At 42.8% G+C, this 21,263-nt stretch overlaps 1 protein-coding gene across 5 annotated transcripts in view; it reads left to right on the plus strand.

Annotated features, from left to right (window-relative positions):
• The window catches only part of LOC140187284 (E3 ubiquitin-protein ligase rnf213-alpha-like), a 177,529-nt gene that overhangs the window by 119,080 nt on the left and 37,186 nt on the right, over positions 1-21,263 (plus strand). For all 5 annotated transcript variants that reach the window (XM_072242436.1, XM_072242438.1, XM_072242440.1 and 2 more), the window contains 10 exons: positions 1,237-1,348; positions 1,444-1,651; positions 2,630-2,823; positions 3,786-3,908; positions 4,029-4,139; positions 5,974-6,228; positions 7,554-7,632; positions 11,654-11,688; positions 15,543-15,640; positions 20,663-20,819. In XM_072242436.1, the coding sequence (XP_072098537.1) occupies positions 1,237-1,348; positions 1,444-1,651; positions 2,630-2,823; positions 3,786-3,908; positions 4,029-4,139; positions 5,974-6,228; positions 7,554-7,632; positions 11,654-11,688; positions 15,543-15,640; positions 20,663-20,819 (1,372 nt within the window). The remainder of the gene's footprint in view (positions 1-1,236; positions 1,349-1,443; positions 1,652-2,629; positions 2,824-3,785; positions 3,909-4,028; positions 4,140-5,973; positions 6,229-7,553; positions 7,633-11,653; positions 11,689-15,542; positions 15,641-20,662; positions 20,820-21,263) is intronic.

Below are 21,263 nucleotides of genomic sequence, written 5' to 3' on the forward strand. Positions count from 1 at the left end.
TTACCTTGACTTCCACACAACATGTGGTACAAATAAAAATTCTTTCTAAGATGTATTAGAATTTTATCCCCTGATCAGCAAATATTTTGTATGCCAACAGACCATGTGCTGGAGGATCTCAGTGGGTTGGGCAGCATCAATGGAGGAAAGTAGACAGCCAACACTTAGGCTTGAGGCCTCTCGAATGGGCTGAAAGGCAAAGAGGACACAGCCAATATAAAGAGATGAGGGGATGGGTGGAGCAAGAGCTGCCCAGTGATTGGGGGGGTCCAGGTGCGTAAGGTTGATAGGCAGGTGGAGGAAGGAAGATTGGGAGTAGTGACAGGCTGGGAGATGCAGCCAGTAGAATCCAATGGGAAAGGGAGTGAAGCATAGAAACCAAGTAAAGGGAGGTGCGGTGGGCAGTTGAGAACTGTGGGTGGAGAGAATCTCATGGAAGGAACACACACAAAATGCTGGAGGGTCTCGGTGGATCAGGTAGCATCTGTGGTGGGAACTGAGCAGTCGACTTTCAGGCGGGAGTGTGTAGGAGAGGAAATGCAGGTGGAGTGGATGGAGGAGGGGAAAGAATTGGTGGTTAGATGCTGAGTGGATCAGGGGCAGAGACAGAGCAGTTTAACTGACATTGTAGAATTCATTGTGCATGAAATTGGCTTCTGTCTCCAAGCCCACTGTGTTGTTCATGATATCACATCTGCCATCTGAGAGCAATATGAGGGTAATGTTGTGAGATTCATTGTTAGCACTCCGAATATTTAAAAGTGATTTGCGACACTTTGCAAGCTCATAAATTGTTCTGAGAAAATTCACCTTATTTCTGCAGCGAAATTAGCTTTTTGAAAACTCTTCAGTGAGAGTATACTGAATCACTTTGCATTATGCTCATGGCCGTACTGCTGTTGATTGAACATAGCTTTGATTAATGTAGGTGATGAGATAAATTGAATAAAGTAAAGGTGAATCAATTAAACATTAGATGAGATTCTACAGATGCTGGATTCCCAGAGTAACACATACAAAACGCCGGAGGAACCCGGCAGGTCAGGAATCAGCTATGAAGGGGAAAAGTGTTGATGTTTCTGGCTGAGTACCCGATGAAGGGTCTCAGCCCGAAGCATCAACTCTTTGATGAGAAATCTTGTGTATAAATGCAACTATAGCAGATATATGTGTAAATACATTTAATAAGGTTGCAATAAAGACTCAGGATGTTATAAATTCTACATTTCTCAATAGTTTTGATAAGGTGAAAGACTTCCTGCAGACATACCTTTCAAACCTGGAGGAGAAGATATTCTCAAAAGATCACCTGAAGGAAGTCTACCTTCTGTTCATCAGATGCTTTGAGGTAAACAGGAGCCATTTGAGCTCTTTCACTCCAAAATCTTGCTGACAGTATCATTTAAATTGGCCAGGCGTCTGAGACTGTATTTTGCCTTTAAGGACTCGGTGTATGCCCACTTTGAGCATCATGGAGGACTTGACAGTGGCGAACTCCTCAAACAGAATTGTGGCTTTGCCAGTCGGTTTGCTCGGCAGCAAGTTGCCACTTGTGAAGAAAATGCCATTGAATACCTGCAGAACGCTGCCAGGCTACGCTTCTGCTTCAGCCTTACAGCTCAGCTGATGTATGAATCGTGCAACAGGAAAGGTAAAGTACTCAAGGCCAACTTTTAGTCATTGCATGCTCTCCGCCGATATAAGATGCTCTGTGGCCAAAAGGATCTCAATGCTCTGCTGCCCCTAGCCTCTCTCAAAGGTGCTCTGTAGCTTTAAACAGGGTGAAATCGGCCAATGCTCATAGCCAGGCATGTGTCGTACATCCTGTGGGAATCTGTATAAAAGCTGTGCCTGGATACAGCATTCTGTTAGCACTGCTGTGCATTATTCTGATGTCTGCACTAAAAACCCCTGGAGTGGGGCTGGATCCCATGTATACTAATACAGAGCTGAGTGTCACAGTTACAGCTCACTGGCTATGATGATTAATGAGTTAGTGAGCATCTTACGATTCCACGATTGTAAGGCTTGTTATATGAAGAGTGGTCGATGGCTCTGGGCCTGTACTCTCTGGAATTCAGAAGAATGAGGGGTGACCTCATTGAAACCTATCGAATAGGGAAAGGCCTCAATAGAGTGGATGTAGAGAGGATGTTTCCTATGGTGGGGGAGTCTAAGACCAGAGGACACAGCCTCAGAATAGAGGGGCATCCTCTTAAAATGGAGATGGGGAGGAATTTATTTAGCCAGAGTGGTGAATCTGTGGAATATGTAGCCACAGCGGGCTGTGGAAGGCAAGTCATTGGGTATATTTAAAGGCAGAGGTTGTTGGATTCTTGATTAGGCAGGGCATGAAGGGATACAGAGAGAAGGCAGGAGATTAGGTCTGAGAGGGAAAACTGGATCAGTCATGATGAAATGGCAGAGCAGACTTGATGGTCCGAGTGGCCTAATTATGCTCTTATATCTTATTGTCTTATTCCTCTGCTTTTTGTTAACTATTCCACAGTGTTAACCTATTAACTGTTAACAAATGGGAAACAGCTTGCTTAGACACACACTTTAAGCACAGTTGTTCTCCAGCAATATGTGAATTTACTTAGTAATTTTTATAAGTTTGTATTTGCAGACATAATGCACAAGGCCACAAAGGAAAATTTCTTCCAACATATGAAAATGATTTGTTTGCATTCCGACAATGACTGGTACCGAGTTTATTTGATGAGGGAAGTGTATGATCAGTATGGAATGGATTTTGTTCAATCTTTATCACAGCTTCAAGAGTATCACTGGTCATTTCCAGACCAGATTATTGAAAAACAGGTAGGACATTTTATGGATTTGAAGGGACTTCCTAACATCTACAAATTAGGCAATATCTCACAATTGATTTGATTAATCAAAGAAACATCTGTAATTCTTCACATGCACCTTTTCAAATTAATCTTTAATGTGGAAGAGTTATTTTGTTGTATCTTTCATAACCCTTAAATTCATTGAATCATTGCAGGAGCCCATTTGGCCTATTGATCTCATACTTACCTTCTGTAAGATCAACCCTGTTAATCACTTTTCCAGCTCATCCTATCACTCTTTCAATCAGAGAATTTATAGTTGCTCTCTACATGCTGTTTTTATGCGATTTCTTTTACAAAAATTCCCTCAACAGAAAGTGAAGCAGAAAGACGCTTTCAATGGCATATTAAATTTTACATATTTCTTGAAGCAATGGCTCTCAGATCATTCCCCCCAAAAAAAACACAGAGCTAGACGTGGAACTATCTCCCAGTGGGGGTGCTGGAAACGTATTGAAGCTTCATTAAAGAAATTGGTAAAAATGTGTGGAAGTAAACTTTGAAAGGTTATGAGCTAGGGGAAGGGTTGGCAGAGATGCAATGGCCTGGCTGGGCGCTGTCCATCTGTAAAATGCCCGCAAGGTGGCCATTCGGCTTACTGTGGCAAGTACCAGGTTTGTATTAGAGTATCTGTCTAGCAGGCTCATGGGTCAATTGACCTACTCCTGTTCCTGTTTCTGATGGCATGTGCCACTCATCTGCCAAGTTCTTGTTGCCTAGTGCCCAATGGAAAACTAGGTTCTTCCTTTACAAATGAAAAATGCTGAAAACCTGAAATTTAAACGGCAAGTGCTGGAAATCATCATCAGCCAGCACCTATGCAGGGAGAAAGAAAATTAAGGTTCCAGTAGTTTCAATCAGCATTTTCTCTTTTTCTATCTGTTATGTATTGCTTTGTGCACTGACATGCAAGTTGGCCATTTCTTCCAGCATTCTCGTGGGGTACAACTGGATCGCTATATACTGTGCGGGCAGTCATACAAAGCCATCCGTGATGCAACCACTGAGGCAGTCGCAAGGTGCCACATGAATATTGTCACAGACAAGATAAAGGTTGTTGCAGGGAGCTCCCATTTCTTAAGGCACTCTTTCCTTATAGAACATTTTTGTACCTTTAATGTTTTATAAACCCACATTTTTACTATTTTTTTAAAACCATTTTGTTCCTCAAAGGGTCTGAAATGCTCTTCAAGTCATCATCGGGTTTACCTGGCCTTGGCATTATTTCGTGAAGTAACGTGTTCATTTGCAGTGGAAGATCTCAGCCTGCACTGTAAACCAACGGTAAGAATCATTACCAATGAGCCACATGGGATTCCCGACCTTCAATAATATGTTTCTGCCACATATGTTTCCTAGCTGGCTGAAATCTCTTATTTAATAAAACAACAGCAAACTGCAATATAGGCAATTTTGTTAAACAAAGTAGAAACAGTCACTTATTTCAGTTTTCAACAGGTGCACATGCAAGAGCTAATTTTAACGGAAGTGCTCGTTGTCTGCTTACTCTTATACTTCCTGAGAGGCAGTTCAAGAAGTATTAGATAAAACCAAAATGCTCTTTTTCACTTTTATTTATGGAATGGGAATCAGACACCATAGAATACAAACTTAATGCTCAGTTATGCACCCTGGTAGCAGAGGCCCTGCTTCATATTATGGATGTCCATCTAAAATACTGTGCCATTGAAGTTTTATGAAGGCGAAAGGCCACTGTACCATTTTAGCAAAGGTAATGGTCAAAATCTTGTTGAATGCAGACCACCACTAAGAGTCCCAATTTCTCCTTGTTTACCTTGCCTGTATCCATGGAGATGAACTTGTTGGCTGACATCCTGCTTGACAGTATCTTGCCTCGCTGACAGCCAGAACAAGCTGCCCATATATGATTGAAGTAATCTTTAAAAGACAGCAAGTCTAAGTCCCAGGCTCTGCTGTTTGTTAAAGCTATCAAGATTTTTCAAAGCTTCCAATAGTCTGATACAGTCAAAAAACATTAAAATTAAATGTTAAAATTATGGCAAACTTAAAAATATGTTGTGTACATACATCTACTGATGCTTCTGGACACATCTTCAGTGATGTTCCTGGAATCATCAGGTGTTTCGGGTCTTTCAACATCATACAACCTCCTCCAGGTGACCCAGCCGGGGCTGATCAGACCCCAGCTTGTGTCCAGATGGCTAGCTACTTATGACTCCATGGCTCCCCTCTTTTGAGCCACAGTCATCTTGAGGCCCTCTCTGCCGCATCGGTGGTATGGCTCTCCTCTTCCTCTCTCTCTCGATGCCCAAAATGCTGAAGGCTCTAACTAAGAAACGGGCTGTGAATCCCCTACAACCAACCTCCACTGGGAGACATCTCGCTCCCCATCCAGCCTGCTGACAGTTGCTGACCAGTCCTGCGTACTTGGAGAGCTTCCTTTCAAAGGCCTCTTCCAAGCTATCTTCCCATGGGACTGTCAGCTCCAGCAGCACCACTTGCTTAGTGGACTCAGACACTAGGACACTAGGATTTAGTTTTAGTTATAAAACTAAATAAAACAATCTTAGACAATAAAAAAAAACTGTGAACTGTCTTATTTTTACCTTTCTTCTTCACAGCTGTATAATCTTCATTTGGGTTCATAGGCTAATACAGCTGTTCCATTCATGCTTTTCCAGAACTCAAATGTACATTGGCCTGTTTGAATTAGGGTAAGTCCAGGTTTTCTTGCCTGAGGCTCCCCACAAAGCTGTCAGCATTTCACTGCAAAGTTAGCCCATCTCTGCACCATGGCACCATCAAAGCTAGAATGCTCATATTTCTCTGCATTCCACATTTCTGAGCTAAATATTCAAAATAACACCAATATTAAAAAAGACATCTTATTTCAGGATGCTGTTTGAATTTCTGATTCCAAATGAAAATATGACTTGGGATAATCCTAAAACGCCCTAGTCAGGCTGATGCTGATTCTGTGTAGACAGGATGGAGGTGTGCATCTTTAATTTGCAGATAAAATTGGAATTTTCGTCACTCACCTTTAATTTAAAAATCAGTGGTCTACTTGATAAACAGGAAATGCACTATGGTCCACTTTAGAATGAATTTATTAACTGTTTGTGTTTTCTTTCAGACAATCAGCATGCTACAGAAATTTATTGCGGATAGTACATTTCTAGAGGCTCCACACCTGAAGGATTTCTGCATTGCTTTAGTGAAGAATGAACTTGGAAGCCCAGAATCTTCGTTGAGGATCACACCAGATCAGTCGAACCACCGACGCACCCTGATTGAGATAATAGTTCACACAGCCTTGGTTTTGCTCTGTGGGAGTAGTGTTCTGTCACTTCCGCTCCGCAGTCTCGCCTTCAATCCTTCAAAGATGCAGGTGAGGAATCCGTGGACATTCAATCCCCACACAAGGGTTGCTGTACCAGTGCCTTGCTTTTTGCTCTTCATTGCCCTTCGTAGTGACACTTAAGACTGCCATCAAGCTTACACATGCCTTTTGGTTTCTTAATTTTATTCTATTTTGAGATATGGCATGGTAACAGGCGCTTGCAGCCCAACAAGCCCGTGCTGTACAATGACACCCTTGTGACTACCTCATACGTCTTTTTAAGGTGGGAGGAAACCGGAGCACCTGGAGGAAGCCCAGGTGGTCACGGGGAGAATGTACAGGCAGCGGTGGGAATTGAACCCACGTCACTGGTGCTGTAATAGCGTCACACTGACAGCTGTGCTACCATGCCACCCCCATTTGATGAGGACAAGTCAGTGGGAAGGGAGCAAAGGGTGGTACTTGATAACCATTGCAAAGAGGGCTGAATGCCCTACTTCAGGGCTGTGAGCATGTACAATAAGATTACCATAAATTTGGTAGCTTTTCCTCGGTCTATGTTCTGAAATAGTCCTCAGATTTTTTTTCATTATTCTCTCTTGATTTCACTGTACCTTTTTTTCCCACTGTACCTTAATTTTTTGGTATTAACATTACAAAAGAGACACTGTCCTTCCCTAGACTAAATGTGTTAAGTACAGCATCATCTTCCTTGCTGCCATTGTGAAGTGTAGACTTTGCTGCAACTTTATGCTCGTTGAAATGCTTCCTGCCTTTGCATGAATCTCATGGCTGCCAAGAAAGTTATTTGGTCATTGGAAGTAACTGATCCCGAATGACTTTATTTTCCTTGCATGGAGCAGCCCCTACCCTTCCCACAGCCCCAGTCCAAGATTGGTGTTGGTCTAGAAGTCAACAAAGACATCCTTATTTCTTTAGGGACAATCTGTCATCCAGTACTTGAGGGTTGGGTGTGTTGTGGGGTAAGATTCACCTTCTGGCCTTTTCAGTGACCAGGACTTGAGGTAACACATTTCATACACAAAATAAAGATGAATGAAATAATGATAAAAATTTGTTTTCTCTGAGTTACCAGCAATGGTTAGTTCTTTTCAAAGACCAGTATAATGAAACTCATTAAATTTTCCCAATGTTGCATGAACACTCTGCCAACTTTAAAGAGATCAGGCAGATTTTCAACCATTTCTCAATTGGCCTACACCTGCAACTAGACCGGGAGTGCTTGAGATTGGGATTCAATAGAATAGACCTGCTATGCTCATCCTTAGATTTTATATCAATCTCTGCAGGAGAGAAGGGTGTTTGTGATGAATGGTTAAGTCACTGTGATGGTTTATTTGTATAATTTTTAGAACGCTTACATACCCACCATGCCTGAAGATCTTAAGAAAGAAGCTAGAAGGTGGTTTCGTGAAAAGCTGACGTGGTACAGTAAGTGTCCTACATCTGAAATTTCCATACAGATGAAGTGCAGAAGTCTTTTCTTACATTTATGCTTATGAAGTGCCTATTTTCACCTCCCACTATAAAAGATTAGGCGTACAAATGTGAACGGAAATGTCATTGCCTAAGGAATATCCGCTTTAATTGTTTTGACTAAAGGATGATTAGTGTGTTCAAGTTGTATGCCAGCTCATGCAATGGTCAGGAGGAACTTGTCTCCCTCGTTAGCATTAATTTCAGGACACTAGTGGGTTTGCTGAAAATTAATTTACCTTGCAAAGTTTCAGGGGAGCTTATTCCCCTTTACAGCTGGTAGTCTTTTCCCATGAAAAAACTCAAAATCGCTTGTCTGCTTTGGAGTCTAGGGTGGCGGATGAAACGCTTGCCCCAAGGGAGGTGACCCTGTGCAGCTAGAACCTCAGTGCTGGAAATGTTTTGGCCAGGAGCGAACAATAATGTAGATTGTCATGACTGTGAACAAAGTCACGGAGAGTCACTGCAGCTGGTGGATAAAGAAGCCTTTATTCAGCACACAAGCTCGAGAAATTCTTGGAAGAAGATGCCTCCTAAACTCGAAGTACATCACAATTTCATACCCTTAAGATCAATGGTAGCTCAATACATTTTCACTGGTTACAATGACATGGTTTACTTCAATGGGTTGACAGTGCTTCATTCAAGTTACATATAATTTTCAGATTCGTAAATCTTCAGGCACCCCCCAGGTAAAATGTTAATCAGCATTGTCTCTCTAGCTGCATTCACGCATATGCAGATACTTCAAGTGAATGGGTGCTTCCTGGTTTGCAATCAACCCCAATCTGCAGTTCCAGGAAGACGACTGATAAGAGCTGCATTTTACATTCAATCTACAGGCCACATTCAGATCTGAAGACTGGTTGCTCTTGAAATTAATACTTGCTATGCGCCATAACTCCAGAATACACCCTAACTTAGCTCCCTTATCCTCCCGAAGAGTGTGGAAGCAACAAAGCTGGTGTACTTCCAGTTCTATGAGGTGCCTCTTGTAGGATGTCCAAATCTCAAAAGTGGAAGGAACAGCAAAATCCACTGCTGTCCCAATGACCATGATTTTGTGCTGGTTCTGACAACTTAATCTTCAGCAGCCCTTTTTTTTAAATGAGTAAACAAGAGAGACTTTCTTGAAGATGTGATTACTGCCTCTCCTTGGTGTATCCTCCTTTTCCAAAATGTGATGGTGAGAGAATGTATTTGTGCCTTAAAGTCTTTACTGCCACATTTTTTAATCTTAGCAGGGGCACCAGTTGCTGCTGTTTGTTTCGTAGTTGTCATTTGGCCCATTGGCTTGTTAAGCGGGAGTGCTTGGGCACGTGAAGAGGACCAAGGACTGTCATTTGGCTGCAGGTTGACACAGCAGGAAGGTGCCCAACTGCTGTGCCTGTCATAACCTCTTATGAAATGATACGTATCAAAAGCATGAGAGCACAATAAAAGGAAGCTCATCCTTTGAAGCCTTTTCACCGCTTAGTAAGAACTGATCTCAGGCCAGCTTCCATTGCTCTGATCCTCCCCTTGTATCCAAAGGTCTATGGCTCTGTCTTGCCTATATTGTACAGCACACTGAGGAAAAGAATTCCAAATACCTGCAAACCACTACAAAAAACAAACTTATTATATTCTCATAGTTTTTAAAAGAAGTATTTTTTTTATTTTGACACAGTGCCACCTAATTCTGTGCTCTCCTCCAAGAGGTAACATTTTGTCAGCACCTAATTTATTAATTCAACACAGAATCTTGCATGTCTCTTTAAGGTTACCTTTGAGTTTTTTTTTGAACTCAAGTCAAAGTTAAGTGTCCTTGGCCTCTTCATCTCAACCTTATTAATCAACATGGCACTGACATGAAAGCTAGTGTATCCTTCCTTGGGTACAGACATTAAAACTATATAGAGTATTCCAATGCAAAGCCCTGTACAATTTCAAGATGGTGATGGAGATGGTGGGGGGGTGGGGGGGGGGGGCCATTACCAGAAGTTTGAGAAATCGATGTCCATGCCATTAGGTTGGAGGCTACCCGACGGAATATAAGGTGTTGCTCCTTCAACCTGATGGCATGAACATAGTGGGACAGGGAGGGGAAAGGGAGGCATTTATATCAAATACAAAAGAGTGTTGCAGGTACTAGGGTAGGTAGTGGAAACAGAAGAAGGAGACTGTGTGGACTAGGTTAAGGCTGGGGCATTGTGCATTAAACGAAACATTGAAAATGATAGGGAAACACCAGACAGGATTGTGTGAGGAATGGCAGGAAGAGGAGTCAGTAGAACATGTAGTTTTGTGTTGCAGGAAGTATGGGAGACAGAGGGAGATGATGAGAATTAAACTAAGGGAGTTGAGGTGCAGGAATTCACATTAAAAGGGTTGCTGGGCATGGGTGAGAGAGCACAGGTCCGGGTATTTTTAGCGTTCTTAAGGGGTACAGGGATTTTTTATAGGATATGACGGATAAACATGAATAGGGTACTAGGACGGTCAAAGATGGGAGGGTAAAGTGTGTGTGTGTGTGTGTGTGTGTGTGCGCGCACGCAATTGGGTGAAGGGATTTAGAATATATGCCTAGTGCACATACCAGAGCAGAAGGTGGCGGTAATGCACCATTAAGCTGGATGCCAACCGCCGTAAAACAAGATACAGACAGACAGGCATGAACATAGATTTCTCGAACTTCAGGTAATGCCCCCTTTCCTTCACCATACCCCATTCCCAGTTCCCTCTCTCACCTTATCTCCTTACCTGCCCATCACCTCCCTCTGGTGCCCTCCCCCTTTTCTTTCTTCCATGGCCTTCTGTCCTCTCCTATCAGATCTCCCCTTCTCTAGCCCTGTATCTCTTTCGCTAATCAACTTCACCCCTCCCTCTCTCCTGGTTTCACCTAGCATCTTGTGTTTCTTCCTCCCCTCCTCCCACCTTCTTACTCTTGACCCCTCATCTTTTTTTTCTCCAGTCCTGATGAAGGTTCTCAGCCTGAAATGTCGACTCTACCCTTTTCCATAGATGCTGCCTGGCCTGCTGAGTTCCTCCAGCATTTTGTGTGTGTTGCTTTGGATGTCCAGCATCTGCAGGTTTTCTCTTGATTGTGATTGAACCCCACCAGTGTCTATCAAGAATCCTCTCCACCCAGTTTTCTCTAGAACCTTCCATTATCCTGATTGGCTGACACAGCATTCCTAAGTTGAACATCACAACCCCTTGCCTTTCACTGAAACCCTAACACTGTCAGCGGGACACACTCCTACAGAAAGCTACAAAATGAAATACCTTATAAGCATTAGCAATAAAGATCTTAACCAGGGCATTACATAACATTCCAGACTAGCCTGCCACATGGGATTTTGCCAAGGCCTTGCTATAATCCATTACAGACAATGTCCACTGCCCTACCTTCATCTCCTCATCTATTCTCTGGTATTTCTCTGATATTCATTACCATTCAGCAGTTACCTTGCCAAGTGAACATTCCACATACCACATGAAGTGGCACTAATTGCAGAGAGGCACAGGAAAAGGTATGTCGCATCCGGAGTTTCTCCGGTTAGCGGACAATTTCCTTCCTCTCTGTCGTAGTGGGGAACCACGTACGAGGCAAGTTACAGCAGTGGTTTGCCTTTGCCTTCTGCCAGGTGAGTTTCCAAAGAGATCACCAGCTCATAACCCAGCACGGATGGAAAGAGTGCAGGGGAACCGGCTGGATTCGAACTCAGGACCTTTTGTCCCGAAATCCGGCACTGATGCCACTACACCACCAGCCGGGTATTGGGCAGGCACAGTGCAGGCTTTTTATGCTTTTGTAAGGAAGTCACAAGCTACTTTTTTGCCTAGTTTACATTCAAGGTATTTTCAGATGCAGAGTATTTCAGTTTTAAAATTATTTTTAAAATGCTTCATACAGAGAAGGTTTAACAAAAAGAAATTTTGTTGTTCTTGCTTCATTTCCAAAGTAACTTCCACTTTGTGTGTTTCTGTCCAGATTGTAAATGTGGTGAAGCAATTCCAGTGGGTGAGGTAAGGATCTGCACAATTGCTAATCTATTGCATAAGATTAGCATGTTGTACAAAATTTAGCAATGTTTAACTTGCACAAATAATATTTTGCATTTCCTGTAGTCACTTCATTGCATCAGTATTAAAATATTAACTGATTATTTGCAACTTGTAGCTTTAATTTAATGGTGACATCATGTGTGCTGTACTTCGGCACACGTTAGGTATTAGCTTGACATTGACTGGTTATGGAACATGGTTTCTCTTTGTACTCTTCCTTGAAGGCACACTTGAGCAGGATGGAATTTTTCAGAGTTTGGGAGATTAATGGTAAAATTTCATCAAGGGCAAGAATTCAAGCATTTCTCCTTTACATTTCATGTATATTGGTCTTTTTACTTTGCTCACAAGGTGCTGACTAGGCGGACATTTATCGTCTATCCTCAAATGACCTTGAACTAGATGATTTGCATTTATGTACCTGGAGTTATGTGTAGGTCAGATTAGATAACAACGGTAGACTTCCCCTCTCTTGATGGGAAATCTTTAACCACAACCTATTATCTTGTGGTTACGATTCCTGATCCCACCTTTTCACTTCTAACTTAAGTATTTATTGATTTGAATTTCTCAGTTGCTGTTTTGCAATTTGACCACACTCTCCAAATTAGTTGTCCAGGTTGTCAGTTTTAGGCATCTAGTGTCATGATTGTAAGTCGACTTGGCCTGATTTACATAGAGCTCACTCTAAGCGCTAAGGAATTTAGCCTGGAACAAGTCCCCCAAGATTATGCTAGTTTTGTGTTAATAGTTTCTCTCTATGGCCACAAGCTGCAAGTTACAAGCAGCATAAATCTGAGAAGCATAAGAGAGCAAGGATCACTGTTGCCCAGTAGACCATGCCAGTTTTGAGGTCTTGATCTTCAATCCCCTGAGAACATGCTTGAGCAGCAAAGAATGATCCTTTTCCTCTGGAGGTCTAACATTGAGCTGGTGCAATGGAGTCAATGGTAAATTTTATTATCAGTTTCTGTCTTTGTTGAAAGATGATTCTAAGGTATGAGAAATATTCATTTTTATCAGGACCTTGCTGTGAACCCTTAATATTGGAAAGTGCCTTTCAATGGAGGCAGGTTGGTAAGAATTTGTGAATTGCAAATGTTGCGACTGTTGTTTATTTAATATTTCAGTAATACTATTTTGAGTAATATTGTAAATATATTGTTTGATGAAGTGTTCTGTTGTTTACATAATTCATTTTGAGTTGTATATAAAAGTATGTGAATGGCATTTGTTATTACACCACCACATCATAAGTGCATGCTGCAGTAAAGTAAAACGAGGAGTAGACGCGTCATCCCTGGCTCCATGTTTTTTTTTGATTAATTTTATGTTTCGGAGTTCGTTTTATGTAAATCCAAAACATAACAGTGACGACTGACATGAGCCACATCGAAGCTCTTGCTGGGAAAATCTATGTCTCTTCTCTTCACACGTTGTTTTATATTTTTTTTAAAGCAGGCAATAAACGATCAACTACAGGCTTAACAGCTATAATTACACGCTTATCTTTACAATTTAAATATAGACCGGTAATTTTTATTACTCCATCCTGGCCATCTCACTCTCGGCCATGACATGGGGTTTTGACCAGAAACATCAACCATTTATTTTCTCCCACCAGTGCTGCATGGCTCACTGAGTTCCTCAGATTGTGCGGAACATGCACAGAATTACATATTTATAATGGGAGCACATCATAAATGTCACTCTTCTGACTATTGACAAGGAATGAATAGTCTATAATGATGGGAGCGGGTTGGCACTGGCCTTCTTGGAAGAAAAGAGCAGACTGAAGAACACCCTTCACGTACAAGAGACACTAATGGCTACGAGAGGGAACCCTAACTCAAATGATTAGGGTAACCCTAACCCAGCCCAACTAGCAGAACCCATTTAAATATTCAAATACCAATTTGTTACAGTGTATATAGCACAGAACATTACAGCACAGTACATGGGGAAAAAGCAGGTAGGTGGAGATGAGTCCATGGTCAGATCAGCCGTGATCTTAATGAATGACGGAGCAGCCTCAATGGGCTAGGTGGCCTACTCCTGCTACTTTTTATGTACAGGCCCTTCAGCCCGCAATGTTGTGCCAACCTTTTAACCTACTCCTAGATCAATCTAACGCTTCTCTCCCACAGGGCCCTCCATTTTTTTCAGCCATGTGTAGTGTAGAGAGATGGCTTCCTGAATATCCATCTTGCCAATTACAGTCAGAATATCTCATGCCTAATGATAGGTTTGGGCCTTGACCGTACTGAGAGGCCTACACATGTCATGGCTGTCAGTGAGTTGCTGGACCTCCTGTACTCTTTATGTGCACCATCCGTTTCTTCAGTCACAAGTTTTCAGTTGGACCTCTGTTTCAGGTGCCTATAAATGCTTTTTTTATGTCTTGAAGCATGATTGCAATACTGGATTCCTGACGTTTGCAGTTAATTAGTTGCTAGATTCCCCCGTCATTCCCATCAAACCCACCCTAGTTTTTCTTCTAATCTAGTAACTAAATCACCATCCCACCATATCCAGAGTGCTGGCTCTAGTTCAGCACCCATAGATCTAGCCTATGAATTTCATTTTTCCTTCCCCCCCCCCCCCAATGCCTCCTCATGGTCCAGCACCCCACCCACTTTACTACATCACTTCTCAATAAGCTTAGTAGCGGCATGGTAGCGTAGTGGTTAGCGCAGCGCTTTACAGTACCGGCGACCCAGGTTCAATTCCCGCCACTGCCTGTAAAGAGTTTGTACGTTCTCCTGGTGACTACATGGGTTTCCTCCAGGTGCTCTGGTTTCCTCCCACAGTCCAAAGACAGACTGTTTGGCAGATTAATTGGTCATCGTAAATTTTCCTGTGATAAGGCTAGTATTAAATCCAGGAATTGCTGGGTGGCGTGGCTCGAAGGGCCTGAAGGGCCTATTCCACTCTGTATCTCAATAAACAATAGAAAGGTTGTAGTACTAGTTGTAAAAGTTGTAAACTACTAAACAACTTTACTAGTAAAGTTGCTGCCATAAGGCACCAATGGCCTGGGTTCAGTGTTAGTGAACTGTCTACATGATTTGCCTGTGAGCACATAGATTTCCTCCTGGAGAAAAGACATGAAGGTTTTTAGGTTAATTGGCCACTGTATTATGTGAGGTTATCCAATTTGAACAATTTGTGAAACAATTTGTGCATGCATGGTTCTGTGTGTGTGTGTGTGTGTGTGTGTGTGTGTGTGTGTGTGTGTGTGTGAGAGAGAGAGAGGGAGTTTTGTGTGAGGTTTTGATATGCTTGTGTGTGTGAGAGAATTTTCCCCCTTTTGCCACAATTCGTATTAAATGTCCAACTCTTCGACCATATACTCACCCAGACCTGCTACCATAGCCAAAAATCCTTCCTGGGAACTTGTCTTCACCTATCACCTTACAGCTAACCTCCTTCCCCTGCCGCCCCCTACTTTTTTATTCTGGCATTCTCCTTTACAGTCCTGAAGAAGAGTCTCGGCCCAAAACGTTGACTGTTTATTCATTTCCATAGATGCTGTTTGACCTGCTGAGTTCCTCCAGCATTTTGTGTGTGTTGCTTTGGACTTCCAACATCTGCAGAATTTCTTGTGTTTGTCATAATGAATTGTTGTCAAACAGCCCTAACCAAGATTTTCACCTATTGCTGACAGTGTCCAAACTCTCTCTTTCTTTGAATGTGCCAAGGTAATGTTTTCTCCTGGCTGCTTATGAGTGATTGTCGCGTTAATAAATGTAGCCTCATTGTTCTGGTGAACAGAGTCAAGCTGATCAATAATAATGCAATTGTTTGATTGACAGTGTGGGAAACCCATGATGCTTACTGGATGTCCCAACTGCCATGCACTGGTTGGTGGAGTGAATCACACACCTACTGCTGGATTTACAAAATCAATAAGGTATGTAACATTTATAATCAGGTTAACTTTGCAGCTGGTTTGCAAACTGCCCAGTGCAAATGGTGGTTCTGCTGACTCAGGACTGCTTTTTAAAGGCATAGAATGACAGGTAAGTACTTAACACGATATGAACCCTAACTGTAACTGGTGGGGGAAGATCACAGACAAGCATGTGACCTGGGCAGCACATTAGCGTAACGCTTGACTGAGCCACCGACCCGGGTTCATTTCCTGCCGCTCCCTGTGAAGATTTTGTACGTTATCCCCATAATTACGTGGGTTTTCTCCGGATGCCCTGATTTCCTCCCACATTCCAAAGACATACAGGCTAGTATGTTAATTCAGACATCTCACCCTGCAAAAACTCATTTCAGGCAGGTAGCACCATCAATTTGCGGGAGACTCCCGGAACTTCCGGGAGAGGTGGGATGTCTGCAATAGAGTAGCTCCTTAGCAGCTAGCCAGCTAGTTTAAATAACGTTAGCTATGCTAATGAACGAATGACACCTGTTAAACTCACCTCAACATGTCTTTTGCAGTCTTAACCCACCATGGGCAATAGAAAAGTCACTGTTGCAAACAGTGCAGCGAGCAACACTGTCATTATTTTTGACCCCTATTAGGCAGGGGTACACTTTAGTGTAGTCTGGGGTGACGTATGATTCATATTTTCTTTTTTTGGAACACTCTCGCTTTTGCTTTTGCTCTTGCTCTCTCTCGCGCGCGCGCTCTCTCGCTCGTGGTCGCTCTCACTCGCGCTCGCTCTCTTGCACTTGCTTTCTCGCTCTCTCACTCTCTCGTCACTCAGTCGCGCTCGCTCTCTCGCGCTTGCTTTCTTGCTCTCGCTCTCCTGTGGTCGCTCTCACTCACGCTCACTTTCTTGCTCGCTCTCTCTCGCTCTTGCGCTCTCACTCGCGCTCGTCTTGCGCTTGCTTTCTTGCTCGTGCTCGCTCTCTCGCTCTTTCTCGCGTGTTCTCTCACGCTCGCTCTCAAAAATTAAAAGGCAAACATCAGTTGGGCTCCCAGCCACCACATGCCTAACTAGTTTCAGTTGGCTCTCCCTTGGGACAATGTAGTCAGAAATGGTGGAGAAAATCCTGCTGAAAAGAAAGTGTTCCCGTGTTCAATAGAAGGCAAAGGAGGTGGCACCAAAACCTTCATCAGCTAGGCCTGTAAGGAGCTGAACTCTAATCTTTACCAGGTCGCTCTCTCTGCAGTCTGTTGTTGTAAAAGATGGTCCTCATTGGCATCTGTGACCTCTAAAAACTGCAAGGAAGTTCACGCAAGTGATTGCATTGGTTTTGAGGTTATTGTAGTCCTCACTGTCAGAGACCTTGCCTCAGGGTCCTTTCTGGGCCTGCTGATGCTTTTTTTTCCCAAATATATCCTTATATGTACGGTACAACTAAAATTTGTCATTTTCTTTGTTTACTGTACCAAGCAATTTAACACATTCACTGACAACACGTCAACATCACTGACAGTTCACCCTTCAGCACTGCACCAGGGAAGCATTTGAAAAGCTGGTCTCTGGATTGTTGTCTATCCCCATGAGCCTTTGCAGTAGTTGTACAGAGCCTTAGTGGTCTGTCAGTACATTCTCCTGTGCCAGTTGACAGTACCGGATACGATAGGGTCTTTCAAGAGTCCTGGATAGGTACATGGAGCTTAGTAAAATAGGGGGCACAGTGAGTGGTGCAAGTGAAATGCCATCATCGTTATATGACATGGGCAATCACGGTCTTATCCATGACTATCATTGTTCTTGGCAAATTTTTCTACAAAGGTGGTTGGCCCATTGCCTTCTTCTGGGCAGTGTCTTTACGAGGAGGGCGACCCCAGCCATTATCAATACTCGTCAGAGGTTGTCTGCCTGGCATCAGTGGTCGCATAACCAGGACTTGTGATGTGCACCATCTGCTCAGGTGACCATCCACCTACACCCGTGGCTTTTCGTGATCCTGATCAGGGGTCTAAGCAGATAGTGCAGCTTGCCTTCAGGCTAGCAGAGGGAAAGTGTTCCTTACACCTCCTTTGGTAGAGACGTATCTCCTCCCTGCCACCCAGCAGGTGAAATGTATCTGACACAAAAGCCCAAAACAGTTAATACTGCGTCAACGTATCCTCATCTGTGACAACTCTTCTGTTTTATGACAAATCTCTAGGCTAGGAATTGTTTGGCCTCTGTCTTTGCACCACTTTGGAAGGCAAATTTGACCAGAGATAGGCCTTCCCTCAGAAAACATGAACCAAACACACTCTGCCTGCTGTATGTGGAGCAGGTGTATTTGAGTTGAAAATTTGGATGTCATTTCCTTTGTAGCTAAAAAAAAACGAAGAGAACTGTTTACAGTAGCGTCCAACAGGATTCCTACTACAGATATAATAGGGTCTTGCATGGATACAATAGGGTCTTGCAAGAGACTCTTACATAGGTACATGGAGCTTAGAAAAATAGAGGGCTATGTGGTAGGGAAATTCTAGGTACTTTCTAGGGTAGGTTATGTGGTCGAGCAACATTGTGGGCCGAAGGGCCTGTAATGTGCTGTAGATTTTTATGTTCTCTAACCGAGCGTGAAGCTGGATGCAGTCAAGCTCAAGTGATGAGCTGTAGTGATGGATCATTTGAATGTTATGGACAAGTACAAAAAATAATAAATAGTTAAATGGAGCATTGGCCGTTAACTTGAGAGGACAAGATTAACAGTTGTGTTACTACGCAGAGCTGGGTTGGAACATAGTGAACCATTCCAGATGCCACACCTTAGGAAGGATCCATTGGCCTAGGTGGAGGAAGGGTGATGTAGGATAGACGATTTAACTTATGAAGAGATAGCACAAAAACTAGTGTTGTATTTGTTGTGGCGTGGATGAAATCACTGGAGAGACAGAGTCACTGGTAGATACAAAGCAGCTTCTTTATTCGACACAACAAGGTACAGTAGGCATCATACGGACAGAGACGCTTTCTGCAGAAAGGTCTGCTAGCTAAAATGTGGGCTCGATATTTATATGCTAAACACAAAGGCAATCGCTACTTAAAAAGTTACAGACAATGCTTCCTTTTGAAGTTACATACAATCATCACACCTTCGGATTTCATCCTTCTGACGCCAACATGTCTGTGTTGGTATCCACAGCCTTTAGTTCAATCCACAATATATTTATTTGGCATTTTATGTGCTAACATAGAAGACAATTAATATTTATAATGTATAGATAAGACTGTCTTTGAAACTACAGCGTCAGGCACCAGAAGCATTTGGTATTTACACCTTTTAGGAAGCCCATTGTGGTGGACTCAATCCACAGTCCTTTGTCAAACAGTTAAAATAGAAGTCTGGTGGCCAAATTAAACAAATCATCTACCCAAAAAGAAATCCACTCTAACAGTATTCTCTGGAACATAAAAGATTGGAGATTCAAAGATTGGTAATCTGAATGAAGTTATTAAAATATTCAGGGGGGATTAATAGATAGGGACAAGTTACTTTTTGCTAGATGGGAAAGTTAGGATGAGGGAGCACGGATTTTAATTTTAAAGCTAAACCTTTCAGGAATGGGGCTGGAAAACATTGTCACGTGCAGGGGGTAGTAGAAATGTGTAACTTTGTTCTGTAAATGGCAATCAGTGCTTAGTCTGGGATCCATTTTAAATTTGAGGTTGATGTATTTCAGATCTCACAGAGTGGTAGAACACACTTGAGGGCCTGAATGGCCTTTCCTGTGCTGATATTACATAAGACCATAAGACAAAGGAGCAGAAGTGGGCCATTCGGCCCATCAAGTCTGCTCCGCCATTTTATCATGAGCTGATCCATTCTCCCATTTAGTCCCACTCCCCCGCCTTCTCACCATAACCTTTGATGCCCTGGCTACTCAGATACCTATCAATCTCTGCCTTAAATACACCCAATGACTTGGCCTCCACTGCTGCCCGTGGCAACAAATTCCATAGATTCACCACCCTCTGGCTAAAAAAATTCTTCGCATTTCTGTTCTGAGTGGGTGCCCTTCAATCCCTAAATCATGCCCTCTTGTACTAGACTCCCCCATCATGAGAAACAACTTTGCCACATCCACTCTGTCCATGCCTTTCAACATTCGAAATGTTTCTATGACATTCTATGACATTACAATGACCAACAGCATTTGCTTTCCGTAGGCAGCAAGGTCAGGGTTGCTACTACAGAAATGGTACAAGATGGACTGGTAAAATTTTCATTTTAAACTTTAAAAATTTAAATCGGAGCAGCCTAAACAGAATCAACTTTGCTATCACTGACCTACATATATCATGATTTTTATTTTGTTTTGTTGCAGCAGTACATTGCGAGACATAAAAATTACAAATAAATAAATAAATACATACATACATACATAAATAGTGCAAAAAGAGGAATAATGAGGTTGTGTTCGTGGGTTCATGGACCATTCAGAAATCTGATGGAAGAGAAGAAGCTACTCCTAAATCATTAAGTGTAGATCTTCAGGTTCCTATACCTCTTCGCTGATGGTAGCAATAACAAGAGGGCCTGTCCCAGATACTGAGGGTTGGATTCTGCTTAGTGATAATGTGTCTCCTTCTTGAAGCACTGACCATTTGAACATGTCCTTGATGGTGGGGAGGGTTGCCCCTGTGATGGAGCTGGTTGAGTCCACAACACTCTGAAGCCTCTTTTGGTCCTGATTGTTGAAGCTTCTGTACCAGATAGTGATGCAACAAGTCAGAGACTCTGCACTATACATCTGTGGAAATTTGCTAGCCTTTGGTGACAAGCCAAATCTTCCCAAACTCTTAATGAAGTCTAGTAACCAAACCTACGGAAGATATGTTCATGTGACAACCCTTGCCCATTGGAGCAGTAAGCTATGCAAACGTTGCCCCTGTTATCCGATGAGGTCTGACCCAGGGACTGTGGGATCAGATAAAGGAAGGTAAGTGCGTAAAAAGCCCACATCCTATAGTGGAGCTGAAATTGATGGATCTCTTGACTCAACCAGCTTATGTTTCTTTTCTAGTCCCCAAGATCAAATTGAGACTGGTCATATCTTGGGACATGCCTCACGGAGAGGTCAAGTTGTTGCCCCTGATCGACAGATGTCTCCTATTGCTTTCCTGTTAATGCGAATTCTGACACATGTATCAATGATGCTTGGAACAGTTCAACATCGTCAGGTAACTTGGCCCTTCTCTTCAATACTAACCCCTTGGTGCCTGAAACTGAGACAGATTTAGGAGCATTCTTGATCCTTGGCAGGTTTGGCAGCTGGCAAAGCGAACTACCGGATTTTGTCTTGCTGTTTTGTGGGCGGGGCTTATCCTGACCCCCATGACCTGTTATCTCATTCAAGGGCCTTCGGCTGCGCAGATCCCAGCCTTGAGGATCAGGTCAGTACCTACCGGAAAACAGACAAACGATCTTCAAACGAGGATTCTGTCCAGCAATTTTGGGTATAAACAGAACTAACTTCTGGTTTATTAGAATGTCACTCTTTCAGATTCTGTTCATGGTCCTTTATAAAGGAAATAGATCCTGCCCCCACTAAAAGTACACTATCATGAATTTCTCATAAAATCATCAAGTCCTACCCTACAGAAACAAGCCCTTCGATCCACTTT

Source organism: Mobula birostris, chromosome 24 (genome assembly GCF_030028105.1).
Source record: "Mobula birostris isolate sMobBir1 chromosome 24, sMobBir1.hap1, whole genome shotgun sequence".
In the NCBI taxonomy this organism is placed as follows: domain Eukaryota; kingdom Metazoa; phylum Chordata; class Chondrichthyes; order Myliobatiformes; family Myliobatidae; genus Mobula; species Mobula birostris.